The sequence below is a fragment of the Peromyscus leucopus genome, chromosome 15 (genome assembly GCF_004664715.2).
Source record: "Peromyscus leucopus breed LL Stock chromosome 15, UCI_PerLeu_2.1, whole genome shotgun sequence".
Taxonomy (NCBI): Eukaryota; Metazoa; Chordata; class Mammalia; order Rodentia; family Cricetidae; genus Peromyscus; species Peromyscus leucopus.
Window position 1 is genome coordinate 25,812,511 of NC_051076.1, and position 25,261 is coordinate 25,837,771.

Below are 25,261 nucleotides of genomic sequence, written 5' to 3' on the forward strand. Positions count from 1 at the left end.
AAGGAAGGAAGGAAGGAAGGAGAGGACTCATCGAAACTAAGATGTCATCATGCACCGACAGATGAGTGCTGTCAGCACAGAACAGCCAAGCCCTTAAGTGGAAGCACAGTTCACAACCAAAAGAGACCAGGTGGCTGGATCCAAACAAGGGAGAAATCAGAGAAGGGAAAGGTCCAGAGATAAGGCCTGGGGCCACCTCATGGGGGACTTCAGGGTCAAAAGAGCAAGAGCCTCTTTTCCTTGGAGTTTGGGTGGCAGAGGGGGCCCCAGAGAGTCAAGGTGTCAGTCTCTTTGGGGGATGTATCTTGCATGTGCGTGCTCAGACCAGAACCCTCTCCAGACTGCCTTTTCTCTTCCTTGTTCTCTTCTTTATCTTCAGTGATAGCATTTGAGCCTATTCTTTTTTTATAAAGGATAAACGTGAGATCTGCTGGGACCAAGAGGTCAAGTGATGGAATATTAGAATTTAGCTGAGCACAGTAGCTACACTTGTAATCTTAGCACTGGAAAGGCTAAAGCAGAATTGCTGTGACTTTAAGGTCAGCCTAGGCTATCTGGGGAGTACCAAGGCAGCCTGGGCTACAGAGCGAGACGCTGTATCCCAAAACTAACATGAGAGGATGGGGGAGAGTGTAGCACAAGAACCAGTTCGAAGAGAGCTTCATTTCCTCCGTGGAGATATAAATACTCAGTGCTTTAAAGAGGGAGGGGGTGGGAAGAATGGCATCCCCACCAGGTCTTCCTTCCATGTTTATGACACAGTACCTGTGTTAACCAGCTCTTGCTGATCTCTCAGGGAAACAAGTGTCCCTTCCCGGCTTGACCCATCAGCTCCCTGTAGCCATTCTGCATGCAGCCTGGAAGAAAAGTCCGTAAAACTTCAGAATACAACCTCCCTATTGACCCATTGGCTCCTTGTAGCCGTTCTGCATGCAGCCTGAAAGGAAAGTCCGTAAAACTCCAGAATACAACCTCCCTAGGTCTATGGAAGTGTCGGTTGCTGTCTCGCCTTTGGGCTATGTGTTGGAGACAACCAATGGTCAGGAGCAGCAGGCTGACCGTATGAGTGGGGCTATTCGACTGCACAGCTGGCCCAGCTCCCATTCCAGGAGTCATACTTCTAGGGAGATACAATAAACTTTGAGTGCCCAGAAGAGAATGGCCAGAATGGAGAGAAGTCTAGATGCCCTTATCCTATGAGAAATGACTGAAGAAACTGGTTGTGTTTGGTTTGAAACAAACAAACAAACAAACAAACAAAAACCTTAGATGGATGCAGATATACAAATATTTGAAAAGCTTTAACATAAGCCCAGACTGTGTAACCAGGGTCAGCAGAGCATGTTACCAAGATGCTGATGTTGACCCATGTGAAAAATAGGATATCACAGTGAGGAGGCAGTTTCGTGGTTACTGGGTTCCACTTCTTAGGTGGAAAGCTGAAGCCAAAAAGATGTAATTAGTCAAGGCAAGATAAAAATTACTTCTAAAATTGTTTCTCTAAATCAGTTCAGCCCCTCACACTGCACTACATCACCGGAAAAGAACTTTCCAATTGATGATGAAATACAGTTATGAAATGAACTGTTTGAACAAATCCGAGTCAGCAGAAACTGTCTCAGAGCAAGATCTGTCTCAGAGCAAGATCATAGACTAGAGATTGTTCATATTAGGAAGTTGTACCACGAGTGACAAATACATTGTATGGATATACAAATTTCTGTCTTCCAGGGACGTGTCAGACCCAGCTAATAGATGCCAACACACTTTTCCCACTGAGTCTAGATGCACTGTTGACATTACCCCTACCAATCAAAGATGATTGCTATGATGAAAAGTGTTTGCTATTCCTACCCGCAACAATCTATAGCATCCTCCAATAGTGAGAATTCATTACAATTTAAGGAAAGAATGAATGAATAAGCAATGAGACGGAAGAGGCCAGTGGAAGGGTTCTGCTAAGGAGCTGGAAAGCAGCCATGCTTTGTGGAGGAAAATTAATCTAGCTTCTCTTTTCCTGCCATTTTTCTCAGCGTGTTGCTTGGGGGAAATATCAGCACTGTAAGGAGAAAGTGATGGGAAGTAGTTACACCATTACCAAGAAACACAAACCAGCAATCACACAAACAAGTGAATAATACACGCAGCCATTGAAACCGTCATGTTTTTAGAATGTCTAAGAATAAAAGAGAAACACTGGCATTAGTCAAGATTCTTTGGGTCTGTGCAAAATCAAAAACAGCAACAGGGAAAGCAAACCTCTCTGGCCTCAACTAAAGCAAATGAGAAATTCATCGTAAACTCATGGGTCACTCAGAAATCCCAAGAAAATGCTGACCAGACTTGGGGTCTCCATGGAATTATTCTATTATACTTTCTGTACCCCAGTTGCTCACTAAAGTTTCCAAATCAGTAGAGTTAGATCCACTTAGCTGAAGCCAAGGACTTTTCTTCTGGGACAACGGAAGAGTGGTATGTGACATCTTGTCAATAGTTGGTCTAACAAAATAAAGCTTTAAGAGAAAGCTTGAACAGGAATCTGTATAACAGGAAATGAATCCATCTGCTCATTCAATAATGAGCATCTGCCACACAGCAGAGATCTCTCAGTTACTAAAAACACATCACAGCCCTGCCCTCCAAGGGCTCAAGACCCCATTGTCAACAGCAGTACTGGGACAGACATACAGCCTCCACAGTGAGTTCAAAGCTGTCTCCTGATCTGTCTGACCTCTGTCCCCAGTAAGGGCCAGTCCAGTCCACGGGAGAAATAGCAAATGGCATGTAGATGTAATTCTGAACGGTTTTATTAAACAAGAAACACAGAGCCAAATGCAGAGTTAAAAGTCCCAGAGGTCCGAGAGCAGTAGCTAAGAGCTGAAACCAAGACCACCTTCTTACTACCCGCTGCCACTGCCGTCCTCCTGAGAAAGAGACCTACTTCCTGTGTGTCTGTATTTTTATTGACTTTCTATTCTGCCTTCTCATTGGTTGTAAACCCAACAGCATGACCTCCTCATCACTGTCTGTCTATGCAGACCTCCAGGTCTCTATGGTTGGTACTGAGATTAAAGGCATGGGTCTCCAAACTGACTGTGTCCTTGAACACACAGACTCTGCCTGCCATGTGATTGGATTAAGGGCATGTGCTACCACTGCCAGACTTCTGCTACGGCTTGCTATTAGCTCTGACCCCCAGGCAACTTTATTTGTTAACATACAAATAAAATCACATTTCAGCACAAATAAAATATCACCATGATGGCAACTTTGCCTGGAACAGCTAGCAGGCATGGAAGACTGGGTAGCACTGTGATTTCCTGGGCAGGTCTTCCCAAAGCGAAGGATTCCGTTCAGCTGTGTTCCCAGAACAGTGGGACATCACAGGCTGATGGGTGACCTTCAGCTTCCCCTCCAAGTGGGAGGAGAGTGGTGCTGGGGTCAGAGCCACACTTCCAGGGCAGGGTGGTCCTGTGACGTGGGGCTCTTGGACTGAGACACTGTCACACCCTGTCTTGCCTTCAAGCACACACACACACACACACACACACACACACACACACACACACAGCCTTCCGGCTGCACTCTCTAACTAGGGTGACTCAGGGATCTCCATGGTCAGGTAAAGTCAGTGAAACTCGGCCTAACTAGGGAGGCAGTGAGGCAGACGACCCCACCCACCCACCACCCACCACTGCCAGGGTAACTGCAGGAGCTCAGAGCACCAGGTACTTACCACAGTCCTGTCTGTCCATCAGACCCAGGAATACCCAGTCCTACAAGCCATGATCCGCTGATCACCTGACCCTCAAATATTGCGGAATCCTCCTGCCTCTTATTGATAACAGTAACTTTACAGCCTAACACCCAGAAAATCCCTAACAGTCCCATCGTCCAACACACCCTCAAACACCACACACACACACACCCCACACACTCCCCACACACATACACAACACAGCCTTGGCTTCTTCCTAAGCGTGAGCACACACATCCCACCTGCAGTGATACCTCAGCATGAGAAGGTAAGACAGGATGTGGACTGACCACAGACCTAGCTACTACAGAGGAAAGGGTAAGAGGTACAGGGGAGAGAATGAAGCTCACAGATTTTCTGAGGCCTGAAGCCTGGGCAGTCAAGAGAAGATTTATGTCTCATCAATGCGCTCATCTGCCAGAGAATTCTATGTCAAAGTTACTACCCAGAGTTTCAGCTAAGTTCAGGTAGTGGCTAACTCCGAGTTTCATTCCCTGGAGGCTGTGTCCTAACAGGACAAGTGGAGTGGAATGCCTACCAACCCGTTCCCTATTAGTTACCCCTAGGAGGCCATGCTCAGAAACAATATCAGCCTGCACTTCATCAAGATGGCTACTGCTCAGGCCTGTGCTACTGAGGGCCTTCCGTGGCTACTGAGGGCCTTCCGTGGCTCACCTCCACCAGCAAGGAGATAAGGGACACTGCCTGGAGTTCACTCGCCCCCTGAACCGTACTCTGAATCCAAGATCCAGAAAGCCCCTGCTCAAACAAGAATTCTGAGATTTCTTTTCTGGATTCACCCTGCCAAAGTTAAGTAAAACCACCCATATACGTGCCCCTAGGTCTGAAGTTAGCTTTGCGGGAAGGTCAATGTAGGTATGTGTGGCTTCCGTGTGTGTGTGTGTGTGTGTGTGTGTGTGTGTGTGTGTGTGTGCGCGCGCGCGCGCTAAGTCCTCCACCATGACGGATGTAGTTACAGGTAAAAAAATAAAGAGTCCACCCTCAGCCCCAGGACAATGAACTAGTTTTACCTTTACTACTACATATCGCAGAATATTTGTTTACACTGTGTGAAGATATATCACTGTGATTGGCTTAATAAAGAACTGATTGGCCAATAGCTAGGCAAGAGAGAAGAGGTGGGATTTCCAGGGGGAGAGAGAACTCTGGGAAGAAGAGAGACAGGAAGATGCCAGGGAGGCACTGAAGAGCTTGGACATATGGTACAGAGTAGAGGTAATGAAGCCACATTGTTGAACGTAGATTAATAGAAGCAGATTAAGTTATAAGAGCTAATGGAACAAGCCTAAGCTAAAGGTCAAACTTTCATAAGTAATAATAAGCCTTCATGCCATTATTTGTGGGCTAGTGGTCCTAACAAACAGATATGACTACAATCATGCTTTGATATGAAACCCCAAAGTTTTTCAGTCCAAAGGTGGCCTCCCTGGTCACTTCGAAAGAAAAAAAAAAATTTCAAGTAACAAAATGTTTATTGTTTAAGAATTTTGTATATGCATGTAATATATTTCGATTAAACTCACCCACATTCCCTTCCCTTCACACCCTCCACATCCTCTCACATCCCCCCTACCACTTTCCCTCCCAATTTCACATGCTTCTTCATTTTTTAAACCTACTGAGTCCACGTAGAGCTGCCCGTGTGTGGTGTAGGGCCATCTCTCAGAGGCCACATCCCTGTAGGAAACTGACTCTCCCTCCCCAAGAAGCCATCAGCTGCCAATAGTTCCTCAGCCAGGAATAGGACTTCATGAGCCCTTCCTTGCTCTGTGCTGGGGTTTTGGCTGGCTTGATCACGTGCAAGGATTGTGCATGCAGGCACAGCCACTGGGATTCATATGTGCCAGGGTGCTGTCCTGTGCAGCAAGCATGGTTTCTCTGCAGATGTGCACTACCTCTGGCTCTTACAATCTCCCTGCCCCCTCTTCTGTGATGATCTATAGCGACAAACATTAAAAGTGGGCTTCACTTTATCCAGTAACTGATGGAAGCAGATGCAGAGATCCACAGCCAAGCACCAGGCCAAGCTCCGGGAGTCCAGTTGAAGAGAGGGAAGAGGGAGTCTATGAGCAAGGGGGGTAAAATCTACAGAGACAATGGAACCAAGCTCGTAGGAACCCACAAACTGCATGGGACCAGACTAGGTAGGCCCTCTGCATATGGGAGACAGTTGTGTAGCTTGGTCTGTTTGAGGGACCCCGGCAGTGTGATCAGGATTTATCCCTGGTGCATGAGCTGGCTTTTTGGAACTGATTCCCTATGGTTTGCCTTGCTCAGCCTTGATGCAGGGAGGAGGGGCTTGGTCCTGCCTCAACTAAATGTACTAGGCTTTGTTGACTTACCCTTTTGGAGGAGTGGATGGGGGAGAGGAGAGGGGGGAGCGGGAGGAGGGATGGGAGGGGGAACTGTGGGTGGTATGTAAAATAAAAAATTTTAATAAATAATAAAAAAAAGAAAAACAAACAAACACTTTAAAGACTGTAAGGATATTTTTGGCCACTACTACCTTTTTAAAAACAAACAAATAAATGGTCTCCCTTTCTTTCTTTTTCTTTCTTTCTTTTTTTTTTTTGTTTTTTTTTTGTTTGTTTGTTTGTTTGTTTTTGTTTGTTTGTTTTTCGAGACAGGGTTTCTCTGTGTAGCTTTACACCTTTCCTGGAACTCACTTGGTAGTCCAAGCTGGCCTCGAACTCACAGAGATCCCACCGCCCGGCCGGTCTCCATTTCTTTAAAAAGAGGGGGGGGGCTTAAATAGGAGGACCCCTCCCCTTGGGCTTTTTTTCCTGTCATAATTCCTAGTCACTCTCCATAACTCTAGGCGAAACTCCAGCTTTGCCTATGGCTCCTAAAGATACACAGCAGAAGGCTGTAAGTTCGAACTCGGCACGGCAGACTCCGACGTCCCAGCCCACTGAGCGGTGTGTCTTCCGGATCCATTTTCTCAGCTCTCCTTTAAGGAGTGCCTGCTACAAGCAAGGAACCCTGGGAAGGCGGCTGCCGAGGAGACAAGCCTGCCTCTGTCTCTCACTGCGCTCAGGAAGCAACAGTCCACCCGGCAGAGACAGGCACGGGGCGAGTCAGCGCAAATGGGTGATTAAAACTGTACTAAGTCTCTGCAGAAGAAAATAACTGAGATCCGCAAGTAAGAGAAATAACAAGGGAGCAAAATATGGCTGACAGGAAGGCAACTCCCAGAATGTCTCTCTGAGGAAGGGACGTTTAAGCCACAGCCAGCAGAAAGAGTGGGAATCGGTAACAGAGCGGAGTCGAGAAGGCCCGCAAGCTCAGAATCGGCAGGTATGGAGAGCGTTCCGGAAAGGTTTTGATGTGTGTGAATGTCTAAACTTTAGACTCTAAAGGAAGGTCCCTGTGGCCAGTGGGTAATGAGCAAGAGCGGCCTTGGAAGGAGCCTGTTGCAGAGGCCAGGTCAGGCAGGGTCTGGTAAGACATGGTAAGATTTAAAATTTAATTACAAAGGTAAAAGGAGGCCACTGAAGAGCTTTAAGGAAGGAAGTGACATGATCCGACTTGCATTTTTAAAAGACCCGGCTGGCCCTGGGTGAAGAATGGAGCGAGGAGGGAAATAAAAAGCCTTTCAGACACAGCCACCGGCGTGATCCTGGCAGGAAGTGACCACAGCCTCGAATAGATGTAGAGCAGTGGTGGGAAAAGCAGATGTATCCAATAAGCATCCAGCCCTGGAATAGACAGGGCATTGTGTCCTTGGTTGAAGGAAGGCCAAGACCACCACAGGGATGTCTGGTCTGAGTAGACATGATGGGTAGATGGAGGTGTCATTCATCAAAACTGGTAATACTGAGAGCTGAGCACATTGTAGGAAAGAGTCAAGAATTCCCTCATCCTTAATTATCAGGGGACAGGAGCTAACAAAAAAATATGAGAAGGATGAAAAATATATTGGGTTGGATCATATGAAAATTGTCATAGATACAAGCAATACAGATGATTTCATAGAATTCAACCTAGTAATTTCAACGTAAGTCAGCCTAAGGAAGAAAAATCCCTCCTCCGCGCTGATTCTTCGCCTACCCAGGATCACAGGGATATGCCTCTAATTGGGCACTTTTTGCACTATAGATCTGCCAGGTTCCTTAGACATGAACTTAAGAATTGAGGTTCATGAGGTATTTTTAAGACAAAAGCACCTCTCAAAGAGCCTTCGGTCCAATCTCATCTAGACCCACAATGTCCTTTCTCCTGGCCTGGGTCCTGCCTTTGCATTTTCAGAAAAAAAAAAAAAAAAAAAAAAAAAAAGAAACAAGAACATTCAGGACCTGAAATCATAATGATGGAGAGTGCTGGAGCTACCTCAGGAGCTATGAGGAAACATCCTGTGACTCCAACCTACCCACAGAGACTCCTGCAGCCTTTGGGTCCCACAGAGACTGTCTGGATGGAGTCCCTGAGAGAAGCCTATCCAAGCAATGGAAGTGACATGGACGGACAAGATCAGACACAGGAGGATGGTGCTTCACTTACTGCAGAGCATCTGTTTTGGTCCACGCTATGATTGTCCCTCTAAGGTGTCACACAGGCCAGGTCAGAGGCACTGCAGTATCTTTTCATGGGGGAGACATCAAGAATTGCTGTCTCGGGTCAGAAAACTGGGGAACAGAAGGTGCAGAATGCCCTTGCAAGACAGCCGGGAGCTCACTGATGATCAGTGCCTGGTGCCTGCCTGCTGATGGCTGGCAGCTGGCTACATACAGCAAGGTTAAAAGTAGGTGGGTCACTAGATGCTCAGTCAACTCTGGGCTAGAGATGTCCTAGACACTTTTGAGGGCTAACAGGCTGTCTGGGGAAGGGGAAGACAGAGATTCAAGAGTATCCCAAGTCTGGGCAAAGGAGGACACTGTGGTCTCTCATGTCCTATTCCTTGACCCTGTAGCCGCTCGGCCATCACTACCCCACAGTGGACATCTTACCCACTCACTACACAGCTTCGTGTTGGAAGGACACACAAACATCCCATTACCAAGTTGTCCCCTTGCCTCGGAGTACCAGCATGGCCTCGGTTCTGTTTTCAGAACTAGGTCTCATTCCTGGAGGCTGAGTCAGCTGGGTTCTACATACTAAAGCAGGCTCTCCTTATACTATCTGGGCTGGGAATGTCCAGAGAAAATGCAGAGGAAACTGCAATCCCTCAACCCTGGAGGGATGCAGATTCAGTGGACAGTTTGCAGCCAAAAGAAATAAAGGAACCCAGCTTAGAAGATGGATCCCCAGCTGGGGTGCACAGCAGCTAACCCAGACAAACCTTCCCCAGCCCTAGACCCAGGGGCCATAAGGCAAAGGTAACAGGCATCAGCAAACCCCACTCACACCCTCTGTTCCAGACAAACAAGGCTCTTATCTATCCGAGAATTCTGACACATTCAAGCACTCTATCCCTTAATCCAGGCACTCCTCCCTAACTTCCAGCCTGACATGCAATCCTTCATCCATCTTGCTTTCTAAGCAAGTGACTCAAGACCCAGCCCTGGCACTCCTACCGTGATCTCACAGCACCAACTCTCCCAGCTCACACAGAACTGAATCAACAGCTACAGGCATCGTTCTATAATTTTTCCAAATGAGCTTAATCGTCTCCCTCAGGAGGCGGGCTGCTCCGGGAAGGATTAGGTCTCAGATGCCGGGCTTGTCACACACATTAAGCACATCCCACAAAGCACGCTTGTTAATTAAGAGGTTACTGTGGGGAGCTAAGGGCAGACGGGTGGACAACACATAACCATTGCCACCCAGTCTCTCCACTGAGTGAGCCTAGGGTCTCAGGCTGGGATGTTCTCCTACTCTGCCTCCCCTTCCAGACACCGCAGTCAATAGTCTGAGCTCAGACAACCCTCTAGAGTCTTCACGAAGCTCTGCATTCTGGAGAAGACTGTTTCTCCCCCTAACTTCTCACCTCCCCAGGGACCGAAGTCAAAGGTTAACTCCTCTTGCTTCAAGCAGTCTGTACCCTTAACTCTTTTCTTTCCTAGGAAACAATATCTGTTGAGTATTTTCTATATGCCTGACATTTATTTATATATTTATTATTGTATAAATTTCATTTATTTATTTATTTATTTATTTGTATATGTGTGCGTGGTGGGATGTGCATGTGCCACGGCACACATGTAGAGGTTAGAGGACAGTAATATGGAGTTCGTTCTCTTCTTCCGCCTTTTTGAGGGGTCTGGGGATTGAACTGAGATTGCCAGACTTGCACAGCAAGCCCCTCTACCGACTGAGCATGTTCACGCCTGTTTTCGGAGTTTAAGTGCGTTTAGTGAATAAAGCAGATAAGAACCCCTGCCTTGCACTTCCTCCTCATACAGCCGAAAGGGGGACAACGAGGGGTGACTCAATTACCAACACTCCCCAGTGAGTGGAACAGTATGTGAGATAGCGTGCCCCCAAAGGCTGCCGATGGTCTGCAAATTAAAGAAAGGGGTGAAGGTTAAGGATGACAAGCATAGGTGGAAGACAGACACAGTCTTTCACAAGGTGGCCATGATGGACCACACTGGAAAGAACACTGTTGAGAGAGATTTGAAGATGGGAACTTGCACTGGGCAGTCTGGAAGAGCCAAGGGATCAGCCAGGGTGAGAATCCCAAGGCGATGCAATGTGGCCGGAGAGGAGAGAGCTGGGGAGTGGAGGTGTCACGGACGACGGTACAGAAAAGGTCTGGAACAGTTAAGAATTTGGACTCTGTAAAGCCATTTCAGAAGTTTGAGGAGAATGCTCAACTATCAGTCTGGCTCCTCTGTAGATACTAGGCTGTGGTGAAAGGGAAGCAAGCAGGGTGATCACCCACACATAGTCCCGCTGAGGTAAGCCAGGCAAGACCTGAGAGGTCTCAGGAACTACAAAGCAACAGAAGAATGGCGGGTTCTAGACTTACTCTGGAGGCAGAACCGGGATCTCCTACGCAGGGGGAGATGGTGGGGAACAGACAAGAAAGGAATTAACAGACAGTTGTCATCTGCTGGAAGAGGGAGGTAGCAGGATAGACTTAGAGAAGACTATTGACAGTCTTTGGGGCAACACTGAATTGTCTTAAATAAGCAGAAAGTAAGTGTGGGATTTAGGAGAGATGTCTGGCCCAAGTGAATAAATAAATGTGTGTGTTGTTGGTATGCAAGTCTTAGGTGACTGGGTAGGGAGGTGGAGGATACCAATAGAGAAAACTGCTGACTTCTCTATTCCTCTTTTCAGAGCATATGCTCCATTCCTGGAAAGGTTTAATGTTTACTGAAAAGAAGGAATCAGATTTCCCCACAGGAGCAACGTGATAATAGCAGGTTAGACTCGGGACCAAGGACTAGTTGCTCAATTTTTTATAGCAGTAATCACAGACATGGCATTTCCTCAAGTCTTTCGCACACTGTAAATGAGAAGTCTACAAGCTGTACAAGGGAGAACTTTGACAGCCTCCTGGTCATAGGGGCAAGATCACTATGACCTAGCTGGTAGACCCGGCCCTTGGAGCATGCCTTGGAAGCCCAGAGTCCTGGCAACAGTTTCCCTGCTCATGCCCTTCTCTGTTCATCCCCTTCTCTTAGGGAGAGTTAAGTTCCCAGGTACCTTCCAAAAGGATTTGAGAAGACACATGAGGCCTTTCTACTCCACCTCTTGAAAATAATCACAAAGCCTTGACTATTGTCTTTACCAAATCGGGAGAGGAGTCGCTAGCACAAACCATGCACCACACTAATTTTACCCATTCGCTGAGCTCCTACATTCCCAAGGGAGCCAGTGACGAGAAAGGAGGAGACCAGGCCACACCAATCCCAAGGGAAGCCTGGATTGGTGGAGCTGAAGAACGACAGGACACTCCCCAAACAGAAAAGGCTAATTGAGTAAACGCTCAGGGTCCCCCTGGTCTAGCAGCAGAGAAAAGGCTGGGATGGAGGGGCCGGGCTAGTCCATCTGCTTCCTGCGAAGCCCGACTGAGAAAGGGGTCAGGGAGAAGGAAGGCAGGGAAGCTTTCACAAGCAGGAAAACTGCCTTGGCCAAGAGCTGAGGCAAGTCAGGGGCTGGGACTAGAGGAGGCTCAAGGAGGTTTTGGAGACTAGAGTCTCAAGACCGTTTGGCATCCTGGTAGGATAGGAGAGAAAGGCAGGGGCAATCCAGAGAATGCTCAGATCAGTCCTAAACTGAGTTGATTTTCGGAGGGGTGTGGAGGGGGGGGCGGAGGTGTGGTGGCAGCGGGGAGTGCAGGGCGGCAGCAGCAGCAGCTAATCTGCATCCACCCTGCCCTGTAAGGAAGGCTCCTCCTTGCTGAAAGCTGTGTGAAGAACCCTCTGGAGGAAGGGGCCACCAGGGAGAGGCTGTCATGCTCAGGGTTACAGTGGGCACTCCAGAGGGCAGCAGCTGTGGCCCTAAGTACTAGGAAGACACACCCCGGTCCCGGGAGGCACCAGAGGCTTCTGGAAGCTGGTCCAGGCCCCTGCTGAGCTTGTGTTTCAGGTACTTCCTGTAATTATCAGTATCGCTGTTATTAATGGGGATTGTTGTCAATATTCGTGGACTGGAAGCCTCACAGGCTAGGCCTGGTCCTCCTACTTGGCTACTGGCTGTTTGCAGAACTCCTTGTCCCTTCCCTCCAGATGGTGAACTGTCTCTTAAATTCAATCCCCAAACATCCCCCTCTGTGGCGGCATCCCTGTTGAGCCGCACCTGGCCTGGCTCCAGAGAGCAGCACCTAGCCCTAATCCATTTTTTGTTTAGCACACACCTTTTGTTTCCCTTGTTGCCCTCTGTGTGAATCCTGACTGGAGTCTCCCAAGGATACAGAGGCCTAGGAGGCTTAGTTCAGGAAACCCGGAAAACCTTGGCACCTGAGAAATCGAGGAATTTGCACTTGGCATTGTATTGTTTGGGAGCTCCTTTCAGGTTGTTTTGAGCATGTGGAAATTAACTGGCTAAACTGTAATGGAGAGAAATAAAAATGCCTGAGGCAAAGGAAAGATGCTCAGTCCTTCGAGGCTGGACACCCCCCTCGCCCCCGCCCCGGCAGCCATGAAAGGCTAGATTCATTCTTTTTTTTTTTTTTTTTTTTTTTTTTTTTTTAAATTTATTATGTATACAGTGTTCTGTCTGCATATACACCTGCAGGCCAGAAGAGGGCACCAGATCTCATTACAGATGGTTGTGAGCCACCATGTGGTTGCTGGGAATTGAACTCATGACCTCTGGAAGAACAGCCAGTGCTCTTAATCTCTGAGCCATCTCTCCAGCCCTAGATTCATTCTTAAGATGCCTCTGAGTCTTCTTTCCATGGATCCGCGTGAACCCACACACCCGTGCCGTGACCACACAGCGACACCCCTCCCTGAAGTCTTCCAACCACTCCAGCCTTCATCCCAACCCCTCTATGGTTAGGTCCATGCTTCCAGGCCTGCCTTTGTGTGTGGCACATCAGATATGAAGGGCTCAACCATGTGCTGAGTTCCTACTACATAGGGGTGTGTGTGTGTGTGTGTGTGTGTGTGTGTGTGTGTGTGTGTGTAATATGCACATCACATCAGATAACCTTCTCCAGGTTCCATTTAAGAAACTGACACTTTGGAAGCCTACCCACTCAATAGCTATGGATCCAGTTCTGTCCATCTCTAAAAACACAGGCTCCTTTTGCACATGTGAACAAGGAAAACTCACAACCCTTCATTACAGTTGTTCTATTCCTCCTCTTTTTCTCCCCCCCCCCCAAGTCCACACAGGACCCACCATCACTGACTCAGCCTTGATGAAAACAAGTCCAGGATATGACCCCAGTCCTCCTCTGCTTAGCTCTTTGCCTTGGTCCAGAACTTCTGTATCTCTGCTATTGCTCAGTGTCCCGTCCAAAATGGCTGCTAAGGGCAGTGGCCACAGAGGCCCAGCAGGCCATCTTGTCTGCTCCCCACCAGTAGGCACAGTGACCAAAGCCAAAGCTCTCCAGATTTCCCAAAGTTGCCACCTCACCTGCCCTAAGAACAAAAAGATGCTGATAAAGATTTATATATAAAACCAGGTCACGAGCCAGATTTGACCCTCAAGCTATGCTTGCCAACCTGTGATTTAGGTCACATTACCTGAGGTACACTGTAATCCCTTTCTGTTTGACTTCTACAACTTCACATAAGCAGAGACTGTTGTACAAAAATTAATTTAGCAAATAAGAACAAGGAACTGGATGGAATTGGTTTTGTTTTCTCACACCAGGAATACATGAAATCATTGTTTCAGATGGGAAAACAGAGGGCAGGATTTCCCAGGCTCCCACTAAATCAGGGAACCAAACCAGGAGGAAGACCCCAGGAAGCTTAGGAGACAAATCTAAAGTCTTGATCAGTCATTTTGTCTCCAGACAGGCCACAGCCTAACCACAGTAAGTCATACACACACACACACACACACACACACACACACACACACACACACACACACACGCAGTGGGGAGGGAAAGAGGAAGAGGGAGAGTCGGGGAGAGAGAGAGAGAGAGAGAGAGTTTGGCTGAACCTAGACTTGACCTAGGGTAGTAGAAATGCAATGGCCAGCCTGTATGGCCATGGTTACCCTCTGAGGAACAAGCAGGTGACTCAGGATTCCTCCTCCCCACAGGCTTGAGAATGGACTCTCTGCCTTTCTAAGGGCTGGGGAGGAAAGTCAGAGGGGCTGAGTAAGTGAAGACTCGGAAGCATTTCTAGCAGAGAGGCCCCACCATCAGATGTACCGGAAGGCAAAATTCATGGAAATCTTGTGAATGCTGAATGGAGTTTCTAATGGCTATCAAGAGAGTGGTGTGTGTTACCAAGGAGATGTCGATTACCTACGTAATTCTTCAGTGACCCAAAGAACTACAGTTCAGTCCTGGCAAGGTTGGGAAGAGGTGCAAAAGACAGAATCGGAAAGAGGAATGGAAACAGGTGACTTTGTGCTATCTGAGTCTCTGGGGGAAAGACAGACAGACAGCAGAAAGTCAGAACTGTCTTTAAGACTGCCCTTGGAGGCAGCGTGTGCGCCTCGCCCGCTGTTTGGCTGGCGTTGCATTCTAGATTAGTAACCAAAGCCCTGGGTGTTGCGGGCTTGATTTTAGTCTCTGCCAATATTGGGAGAAGGCGGAACCTTTGGAAGGCCAAGTGAGAAGAAGGAAGTTAAGACATGCGGGGCATGTCCAATCCTTCCCCATGCTTTTGCTCTTTGCTTTCCAGCTCGAAGGAATGAACCTCTTCCTCCAGTGTGCTTTCACAACTATGTGCTGTCTCAACAAAGGCCTAAAGGCGAGGAAGCCAAGCAACCATGAACAGAAATCTCCAAAACTGTGAGTCAAAATCAGCTTTTCCTCTTTCAAAATTCATTATCTCAGGAGTTTGTCATAATGATTCAAAGCTGACTAGCAAGAATGGTGATATGGCCCACCTAAATGTGGCAACCCAGCTACAAATCAAAGCTTCCGTGACCCCCCCACACACACTCCAGTCCAGCTCACCCCCAAATCCATCATTCAACGTGTATCACCATATGTTCCCTCTTCACACACCAAACAGGTTACAAGCAGAAGAAATGAGAGAAAAAGACCCAGATGGTCTTATAATAAAATCAATTGTTGGAAAAGTAAGTGTCCTTCAACGTACACTTAGAAACGTCCCCTAACTTAATACTTAGACTGACCCTAACAGAAATTTTCACCAGGGCCTCACCACTGCCACTGCTCAAATGACAGCTGAATGTAAACATGACTCCCCTACTGGGGGGTGGGGGGTAGGGAAGGATGTCACTAAACACAAACAGTAAGCCACTTGGCTGCCTCAGCCCCTCACCACCTTGCAGGAGGCTGGGCTGGCAGTTCCTCAGAGTGGGAACCACCTTTTCCTCATTTCATCTTCATCAGTCACCTGCCTTAGGGCAAAAGTGTGCCGGGCACAGCGCCCTGCCGAAAAGCTAACTCTATCTACGAATAAGTCATCTGAAAGGCACTCAACACCACCAAGTAGTTGCTGGCTTCTGGAGTTCTCTACTCCCTCCTTGCTTAACTCTCCTCCCCCTTCATCTCCATACACCCCCCAATGCCCATTCCCCGGTCCCTAGGTAAACAGTCTTGGATTCCCTTTGTCCCAGAATTCATCCTCTCTCATCTGTCTTGCCAAGACTGCCAAGGCAGAATGGACAACGCTGCCACCCCTTGACAAACCCCCAAGCCATCTCAGAGGTTTCCAGGTTATTTACTTCCAAGAAGGATACTCTAAGCCTTATGCATACCTACTTTATGTTGCCCTGGGACGGGAGAAGGAATATTAGGAATGACCAGTTTCTTCTGAGGAGAAGAGAAACCAGAGAAGAATCTGGGCTCTCAGCTAGCAGGTGGCTGGGGAAAGGCAAGCACAGCTAAACGGCTTTACTGTGCTGTGAACTTGTGAAGATCCCTCAACCCACTAACACCAGACAGGTGTCCTGGGTGGAACACAACCATGTGGTCCACTAGAGGCAGTTGAGTTGAAATAGGACTCTCTGGGCTCCCCACAAGGAGATCTTGGACAAAGAATAAAAGGTACACACAGTCAATTGAAGAAATTTCCTATGAGATCTTCCCAACCAAAGGCTAAAGCTTTGGGAGGCAGTGAGCTGGCACGGAAGGTAGGCAAGAAGGGGGTTGGGACAGTCCTCGTCAGGAATGTTACAGAAGGAATTCAGCTCTCAGAGAACAGCCTGGTGTCCTGGAATCAAATACTCCTAGACCAAATCCTGACTTGTTGCCTTTTTTTTTCCCCTTTGACTCGGATGAGATACGTAATCCCCCTGAATCTCAGTTTCTTTTGGGTATAACAGGAATAATGCACAGCCCCACAGAGCTAAAGTTAAGAAGTAAAATAAAACATTTGAAAGCACCTGGCACTCAGTGGGTGTCTAATAAACTTAACCTTCTCATCAAAGAAAGGTTTGCACTAGATATCCTCAGGTCTTTCTATGACAGAGTCTGAATGGGTTTAGATCCCTTCCTGGCTGCTGGGAAGGAAGGCATACACCTGAGAGAGATAAAGAAGTTCGGATTAGGTAGATGGATGGAGAAAAGGGGATGCTGAGAATGGTCAGGGACCGTGTAGAGGTCACCTCTAACACCACACACACACACACACACACACACACACACACACACACACACACACACACTCGTTCCCTCTTTTAGAATAAAAAGGGAAACACAAATTTGGAAAAGTCCGTAGTTTCCCATGTGCGCTGTGAAGGAATAGGACTAGATGACCTCTTCCAGCTGCGGCCTTCCCTACAGCAAGGGGAAGCAGAGGATTTAGCTAGGAGGCAAGGCAGTAAGGAACAACTTGTCAGGGCTCCCCATCCCACGCCCGCCCAGCCCTCTGAGGAACGCGGGACAGCCACTTGGGTGTCATCTTTAAGCTTCTTTATTGTGCTAACACTGTTGCCTCGGAGCTCAGATCTCACACACAGAACAATCCAGTCCTGACCCCCACCTTCCCAGGGCTGGGGGCCCTCTGCCGTGGCTGGGGACACCTGGCTTGTACCTCTGCGGTTCTGGGATACCGACTGCTTCCCTCCCTTCCTCTCCCTGGAGCCCAGGGGTGAGGGAGGGCTCTGAACTGTCTTCCTCTGTCCCCCGCCCCCTCCTAGTTCAGAGCCACAGGAGGCTCTGTCCCCCAGGCATCTCTGAGGGAAATTCCCCTGAACTCTCTGCCACCAAGCGGCCGGTGAGAGCCAGGTCTGCGCCTGCCCGAGCCTGTCCCCAGCTGCGGGCGGAGAGCCCCGAACCGCCTGCCAGCCGGGGCGCAGCCCGGTGCCGCGCGCTCACACTAAGAGGCCGTCCTTGCACGACCGCTGCTCGACCTGGGCACAGTCGGCGCAGCCGGCCGGCTCTGCGCTCTTGACCTTGACGTAGACGGGGGAAGGGCCCGCTTCGCAGGCTGCGGAGGCTGTGCGGGGCACTAGGGCCACGTCCTCGGGGCCGCCGCAGGGCGGAGGCGCGTACTTGCGGCGCAGGGAGCGGCTGACGTTCTGCGTCGGGTACCCCAGGAGATGGGTGACGCGGCTGCCGCGCCCGCTGGCCTTGCACCCGGGCGCCTCGGCGTCCACTCTGGAAAACAACAGGCGGGCGCGTGAGCTGGCTCCTCCACGGCGCGGCGTTGGCACGGCCTGGGCAGAGCTGGGGGCTCTTGGCAACCTCTCATCTCCCGCGCCCCCCTCCACCTGCCCCTCACCTCTCTCTCTCTCTCAACCTACTCTCCTCTCTGTACATTCCTGGGCCAGCGACCCTGCAGCGCCCCCATGCCACCATCCTCATCCTTCAGACCCGCTCGTCCTTGAGTGTTCCAGCAGCTCACGGCGGGCAGCCTCAGTCAGGCGCCCTCGGGCCCTTTCTAGTGTTTGGCTGGAAAGGGAGTCTTAGTGTCCCTCCTTTCCTTGACCAACCCTCACCCTGCGCTCTGGCAAGCTCTCATCGCCTCCTGGCCCTCGCTCTTCTTTCCCTCTGTCCCCAAGGCATTGCAATCATTAACACTGCTACTCTTGTTCTATTTTTATTTCTAGTTTGCGTCTAATATAAGTTATTCGCACTACCGATGTTACCTCTTCTTAAATAGGCATGTTGAGGTTCTTGCCGGCGCAATACAAGGGGAATGTAAAAACACACGGTCCCTGCCCTCCAGGAGCTTACAGTCTAGGCCAGAGAGACCGAGGGATGCATAGACGACAGAAAGAAAAGGGAAGGCAGGGAGCAGAGGTGAAGACTGGAAGCGGGGGTGGGAGGGGGGGAGACAGAAAAGCCATGCGGCGAGTGGGCAGGTCGACATGCTGCAGTCCCAGCACTCCATGGCGATGGTGGGGCAGGTTTGGGGTGGGGTTCCCAGCCGGCCGATGGCAGACAAGGGTGAAGAGGACAGGGCGCCGGTCCCCCGCCGTGCAGCAGCATGCAGCATGCATCAGGTTTTACCTGATCTCACTAGCCATGTCGCCGCAGGCCCCTCCGCCGACCCCGCCGCCGACCCCGTAGCCGAAGGCACCTCGGGCACCACCAGCCCCGCCGCCTCCGCAGCAGCAGCAGATGAGCCCCCAGATGCCTAGTGCCAGGCAGGCCAGCATGAGCAAAGAGCCCAGCACCGCGCCGACGATCATGCCTACACGCTGGGAGTCTGTGGAGAGAAGGGGAGGCGATCAGGCTTCTGACAGTCTGGCACATGCCAGGGCAAATGTCTGTGGGAAAGAGCCCAGGGCCCTGGGAAGTCCAGCGAGGAAGATGTGAGAAGGTAAAGGGTAAGCGAATCTGCAGATGGCTTCCAGCTGCTCTAGACAAAGACCTAGCCTGAGAGCAGGGGGAGAGGCAACCAGCTGAGGCTCCAAAATAAAGCCTAGGTACCCGCATTCCAACCCTCCCAGCCAGGGGACTCTGGGGCTGCTGTACCTACCTGAGACTTTCACTTCCACCACACAGACGCTGTAGCCCACATGGTTGGCCACTGTGCACTGATACAGCCCATCATCATCCGCATTGACACTTTTCAACACCAGGTCCCCATTGCCCATGCCTGAAATTGGAAGAGCGTCAGAGGGACAGTGAGACAGAGATGCCTGATCTCTGAGAGCTCCTACCCTGCCCAGCCCCTGTGGGATGGAGGATGGAACACCACTCTAAAAAAACAAGGAAGGTGGATGCAAGCATTCACAAGTCCACTCAAATCTAAACACTTCCCTTGCTGAGACAGAAAGACAGGGAAGGGTCCCTCTCTCAGAAAGAAGACAGAGTCACCTTTAATTCTCTGTGACCTCAGGGAAATACATCCTGAGATGCCTGAACACTGGCCCCCCTATATTATTCAGCTTCTCCAAATGCTAGGAGGAGCATCCAATCCTCACTTGCCAGTGAATGGTAGTTACTAGTAAGTATTCCTTTTTTTTTTTTTTTTTTTTTTTTACCTGTCACAGAGGTGTTAAGCCACTTACTTGCCTGAGATTTACTACCCATCAGCATCCTAGCCAGGACTCAAGCCCAGCTCTTCCCTGGACCATGTTCTCTCCAAACTAACCATGCTGCTTTTGACTGACATCCCATGTATACCTCTTCTCCTTCCCTCAGTGGCAGCTGCTGGGACATGCCCGGATGAGCAGTCTCTCACAGACTTGGTACCACTGACGAGAAGTCCCAGCAGGCCCCCTTTCCCGATCCACTACTTATCTTCCCTCCCCCTCGGCTGGGCCCCCTCACCTTGGTTGATGGAGCTGTGGAAAGATTCTTGATAGGAAAGCTCGGAGTGGAAACTGTGCTGGGAGTGGTATGACCCGGCTCGGTAGGGGTGGCTGTGCCCACTGATCTTGGCCCACTTGTAGGAGAGGGGCTGAGAGCCTCCATTGGCATAGCACTTCAGTACTACATCGTTGCCCTTGGACATGTGGCCTTCGGTCCAGCACATGGGTACCGCGGGACGTGCTGTAACAAGGCAGGCAGGCGATGATAAACCCAGACCCAGGCGGAAGACAGAGCCAGGCTCACAGCGGCCAACCCGCCCTTGACTCTGAAGCCCGGGGAAGGGGAGCCCAGAAGGATCGAGTCGTACCTTGGACAGTGACTATGACCTTCCTGGTGGCCATGGTGGTCTTCTTTACCCGACACTCATAGGTTGCTGTGTCAGATACCTGCAGGTTCATGAGGTTGATGGAGGCATCGTACTGGCTGGGGTCTGAGGCTGCAAAGCGTACCCTCTGCTGCAGATGGGGGAGGTTACCATGGCCGATCCTCTTGTCTTGATACGTGAGAAACTGTGAAGAAGAGAGGGAGACAGAGCTGTCGAGATAAACTGAGCCAAGGCGGGTCATGTGGGTTGAGTGGGTAGTTCACTGACCTTCTCTAAGACTCAGTTTTCTCAGCTGAAAAAAATGGGGAGGATGGTGTCGAGCACACTGCTCTCTCATGGAACGAGTAAGAGCTAGTGAGATTAGATATTCTAGACAAATAAAAGGTCAGACCAGCAACTTCTAAAGGCAGGGGCCACACTTAATCTCCCCCTTGATGTGGAGTAGAGGGAGGTGGAATCTGTCTGGCTTGATTCCCAGTTGGACAGCTCTTTTCCCTGTTGCCTTGTTCCCTGAGAGACCTTGGAGGAAGTTCAAAGCCTTGGTTTCATCCCTGGCCTTCTTCTTTCTCCCTCAGGATGTTGGCTTCCCGTCAGGTTTGACATCACAGAGTATACGGAGGATAGAGGATCCTGTGCCAAACACTTACCACATTCTCCCTATGTGAGGGTTCCGAGTTGACTTGCATCCACTCAATGTCCAGACCATTGGGACCATAGTCCTCAGGATCCAGGATGTAGGGGCAGCCTAGCCTCACATTGTCACCTTCCGCCAGGTACATGACCTCCTGGCCATCCCCGTTGATCCTTACAGCAGACAGCAGTGCTGGGGAAGGGTAAAGTGGGTGAGAGGATGAGAAGAGTGCTTGAGCAGTCAATCTCGACCACTCTGCTCCCTGTCAGCCAGAACTCAGTGGGGCGACTATAGGAATGAGGGGCTATGTGTATGTGTGTGTGTGTGTGTGTGTGTGTGTGTGTGTGTGTGTGTGTGTGTACACTGGCATAAGCAATACTTAATAGTGTTTGTTTATTCATATGGCAGTCTCTGGGCATCCTTGTGAACTTGTGTATATATTCTAGGCTTCTGTAGATGTGCATTTGAATACTGTTTACTTACATATAGCTCTTATGTTATATTTATGTGTATACACAATTGTGCATTTGAATGTATGAATATATGCACAAATGTGCATCATATGTTTGAGTCTTTGTAGCTGCAAAGATATTCTTGCACATGACCATGTAGTATATCTACCTATATATTTACATGATAGTGTAGGCAAGTGTGTGTGTGTGTGTGTGTATGTGTGTGTGTGTGTATGTGTGAAACATCCAAAGTTGTTAAATGTTCCATTGGAAGAAACAGGCTGTTTAAAAGCTACCTGTATGGGCTGGGTTTGGGCCTTATCTGGGTCAAGTGAAGAGCTCCAGCAAGAAGCAGGAGAGTGGATACAGTGACTCCTGGGATCCTTTTCCATCCTGAAAAGCATAAGACTAGGTATATCTGTGTGTGTGTGTGTGTGTGTGTGTGTGTGTGTGTGTGTGTGTGTGATGTATGATAATGTATGCTGACTATATAAGTGTTCTAAGTGGCAGCATACACCTTTGCCTGACAGTGGCCAGCTGTAACCTAGAGCCTGGCCACATTCATGTGCATGTCTTTGTCTATGGCAGCTTATATATGTAGAACCTTATATATGAACCTTGTATGGCAAAGTGTACCATTGTAGGCTGTGTGTCCTCCTTGTGTGATTGTGTGGCTCCCGTAGAGCTGCTCCCACTTGCTTGCTCCCTTTGGGGCCCCTCCTGCCACTGAGTCAGAGCAGGAGCCCAGAGTTTGGAGCCAGGATCAGGAAGCTTAGGAGGGAGCTCCTCCCCCTCCCTACCCTGAAGCCTCAGGCAAGCTCTAGCCCCAACCGGTTAGACCTAGACAAGAACAAGGGGGGAGTGAGCCCAGGACTCCACCCTAGACACTCAACTCCCTACCTCCACAGTCTCTCCAACACTCCCTCTACAAAGCCCCTCACCAAGCTTCTCTACTGATGGCCGTTTTGAGTAAACTTGCTCTTTGAGGTTCCAGCCCACTCTCCCACTATCTCTCTCTCTCTCTCTCTCTCTCTCTCTCTCTCTTTCTCTCTCTCTCTCTCTCTCACACACACACACACACACACACACACACACACACACACGGGGGGGGGGGGTATACACTGTCCTAGGCTGAACAAATAGACACAGGCATGTTCTTTCAAGCCCTCAAAATGTGAATATATGCCCATGCAGCTCCCACTTTGTTATACACAGACTATCGGACCTATACGCAGACACACATTCACAGGCAGAGTACACATTAATCTATGACACACCCACTGCACGCTTTGTGGCTTCCTGCGCGTCCATTCAAGACCAGACATATCTGCAGAAGCCCTGAGTTCTGTGTGTAGCCTGGCTCTGGAGAAGCTAGTAAGGGCCTTGCTTTTCCCTCAACATCTCAAGCCTCACCGGACCTGCCCCTCTAAACCATGGCTAGCCCATCTCATCTGATAGACTCTGAGTTATCCTACAACAGGCAGCCTGGCTTCTGGGACTCTAACGGACCTGGAGATGCCTCCTCCAGCCTTAGGCAAGAGAATACCAGCTCATTCCAGATAAGGATCCTGATGCTATCTGCCAGATCCTGAGGCGGCTAGAGACAAGCCAGGGATGAGCCAGAATTCACCTGAGAGCAGAAGCTCCACCCTGGGAATGAGCCACTGGAAACAGGTGACGACAGGGAGGATTCCCTTTCCCCACGCCACGGATGTCAGACAGACAGAGGGTAAGTATTTAGAGAAAGGGGCTTGAACAGGAGGAATAAGCTGGAAGAGAATGCCTCCACCCTGCGCTAGACTGTCTTGCTTCAATTGTCCCAGGACAAGGAGCCTCACCCTAGTTCCTCAGCCTCCTTAGATGCTTTCTCAGCCTCTCCCTAGGGTTCCAGCCTTTTCGTACCTCCTCCCAGCCCTTGGGAAGTTGTTCCTGGCATATCACCCTGGTTTATCTTGCTGTGGCACTGGGGAAGGATTTCCAGGGAATGTAAGAGAAGAAGGCAGCTTGCACACACGGAGAAAAGAATCAGGATGAAAGTGGTATAGAAAAGAGTCCTAGGCAAGACCTGGGGAGAAAGGGACACTGGGAAGTCAAGGGGCTGTCCAAGGAACTAGTGATTGTCCCTTATAAAATCACCAGGGCTGGCCACCCTGTATAGGGAATGTCACCTCGGCCAAGTGTCTGTTCTCAGCTAAGAAATCTATTCTGAATTTTCAAACTGATTTCAGACTGGAAGAGGAAGAGAGAAGAAAAAAAAAAAAGGTAGCTCAGAAAGTATCGGCACAGGAAGCATCCAGCCCACCCACCCTCCTCGCGCGCGCACACACGGAGATGCCCCCAACTCTCCTGGCACAGCCAGGGCTTCCTGGGTGGGCACTGCCTGAGAGGCCCTCGGCAGAGAAGGGTGCAGCAGGCATCCTGCCAGAAATGCAGCCATCACACATATGCGCACACACAGGCACGCACATTCCCATACACAGAAACAGGACGAAACGGTCCCCCTTCTCGGTCTCCTTCCTCATACCCTTCATCCTACATCTAGACCCCAGGAGGGCCTCCATACTATTTTCAGCAACACTTAATAGAACGTCCCTTGCTGGGACTTGCCCAGGCCCCGGGCAGGCAGCCATGGTATCCAAACCTGTGGACCCTGCCTTCCAGCCATGCCCTAGAGAGCTGAAGGGGGCCCTGGGAGTTTACCATCCATCCTCTCAGTCTCATCCCAGAAGAGGCATCACCTATGGACTCCCACAGCACATAGGGCATGGACCAGAGGCCCTAGGCCTGGGTTCTTACTGCCTATGATGGAAGCATCCCAGCATGTGGAGCCCTTTCCAGGCAAACAGCTTTCCTGCCCAATGCTCTGGCTTGGGAGAGGTGACCCTTCCACTGAGAAGAACACACCGACAGTCTGGACGAAACGGATCATTGCCTGGCTCCTCCTCAGCCCCCACCCAGAGCTGCTGCTCACCTGACTCATACCCCACCTGCAATGCCCACAACTAACTCCGTATCTCCAAGCAAGCCCTGTCTCCATCTCCCAGCATGGAAACATCACAAAGGACACTTGCACACATATATGAGCTACTCGAACTGTCAATTAGATCATGAAGATCTATTCCGAGGCCTCTGCACACAGACACTGTCCCAAGCCTTCGGGCACAGGCTGTCCTGGGGAGAAGCTCCCTTGGCAGTATCCGAATCAGTGTCAGCAAAGTGAAGGTAGACAGTCCCTACCGGTGGCTCTTAGACCATCTTTGAGGCTCTTCTGTGAGCCCTTGCTCATCCCTGACCTTCTGGCGTAATACTGGGCATCCTTGCCCCTGCCCAGCCCCATACCTGGGCTCAGGCACACGAGTAGTAGATGGAATGCTCCTCGAACTCCCATGTCTCCAGGCTTGGTCTTTCCTCCGCCTGAGCTGGGCTCCAGTGGGCTGGTTGGTGGTGGGTGGACGGGGCAGGTGGAGGGAAGGGGAGCGGAGGGCCCAGACACTGCCCGGGGTGGCAGGAAGGTGCAATGAGTGCCAGGCTAAGGAGCAGCCAGAGTTATTTCTATAGGAGGGAGGGGGCCTGGTCCCCGCCTTGGGGAGGAGCCCAAGTAGCCCTAATTAGCAGGGTGACAGGATGGCCTACCCAGGCATTACCCTGCCCTCACCCAAGCTCTTCCCTGTCCCGAGAGTGGTGCACAGCGACCAGGGGGACTTGTAATTAGGCACCTGTTAAACCTCCATTTCCTCCTGACCAAGTCCTCAGGGTGACAACAGTTGCCCCATTTCACAGCGTCCACGGAGCTCCACTCACCACTCATTTGTTG

At 50.0% G+C, this 25,261-nt stretch overlaps 1 protein-coding gene across 1 annotated transcript; it reads right to left on the bottom strand.

Moving 5' to 3' along the window:
* Positions 1–17,171: 17,171 nt before the first annotated feature.
* Vsig8 (V-set and immunoglobulin domain containing 8) lies at positions 17,172–24,993 on the bottom strand. The gene is made up of 7 exons (XM_028865559.2): positions 24,787–24,993; positions 21,012–21,187; positions 20,347–20,548; positions 19,998–20,219; positions 19,201–19,320; positions 18,729–18,927; positions 17,172–17,873 (listed from the first exon to the last, which is right to left on the bottom strand). The coding sequence occupies exons 1-7, from the start codon at positions 24,833–24,835 to the stop codon at positions 17,588–17,590; spliced, it is 1,254 nt and encodes a 417-aa protein (XP_028721392.1). The 5' UTR covers positions 24,836–24,993; the 3' UTR covers positions 17,172–17,587.
* Between the last annotated feature and the right edge of the window lie 268 nt (positions 24,994–25,261).

What these genes read in the sequence shown, in the direction of transcription:
- Vsig8 (XM_028865559.2), bottom strand. Translation starts at nt 24,835, where the DNA reads ATGGGAGTTCGAGGAGCATTCCATCTACTACTCGTGTGCCTGAGCCCA. An exon ending in ACTCGTGTGCCTGAGCCCAG is followed by an intron (nt 21,188 to 24,786) that starts GTATGGGGCTGG and finishes ACCCTTCCCCAG; the next exon opens with CACTGCTGTCTGCTGTAAGG. An exon ending in GGTCATAGTCACTGTCCAAG is followed by an intron (nt 20,220 to 20,346) that starts GTACGACTCGAT and finishes GCCTTGTTACAG; the next exon opens with CACGTCCCGCGGTACCCATG.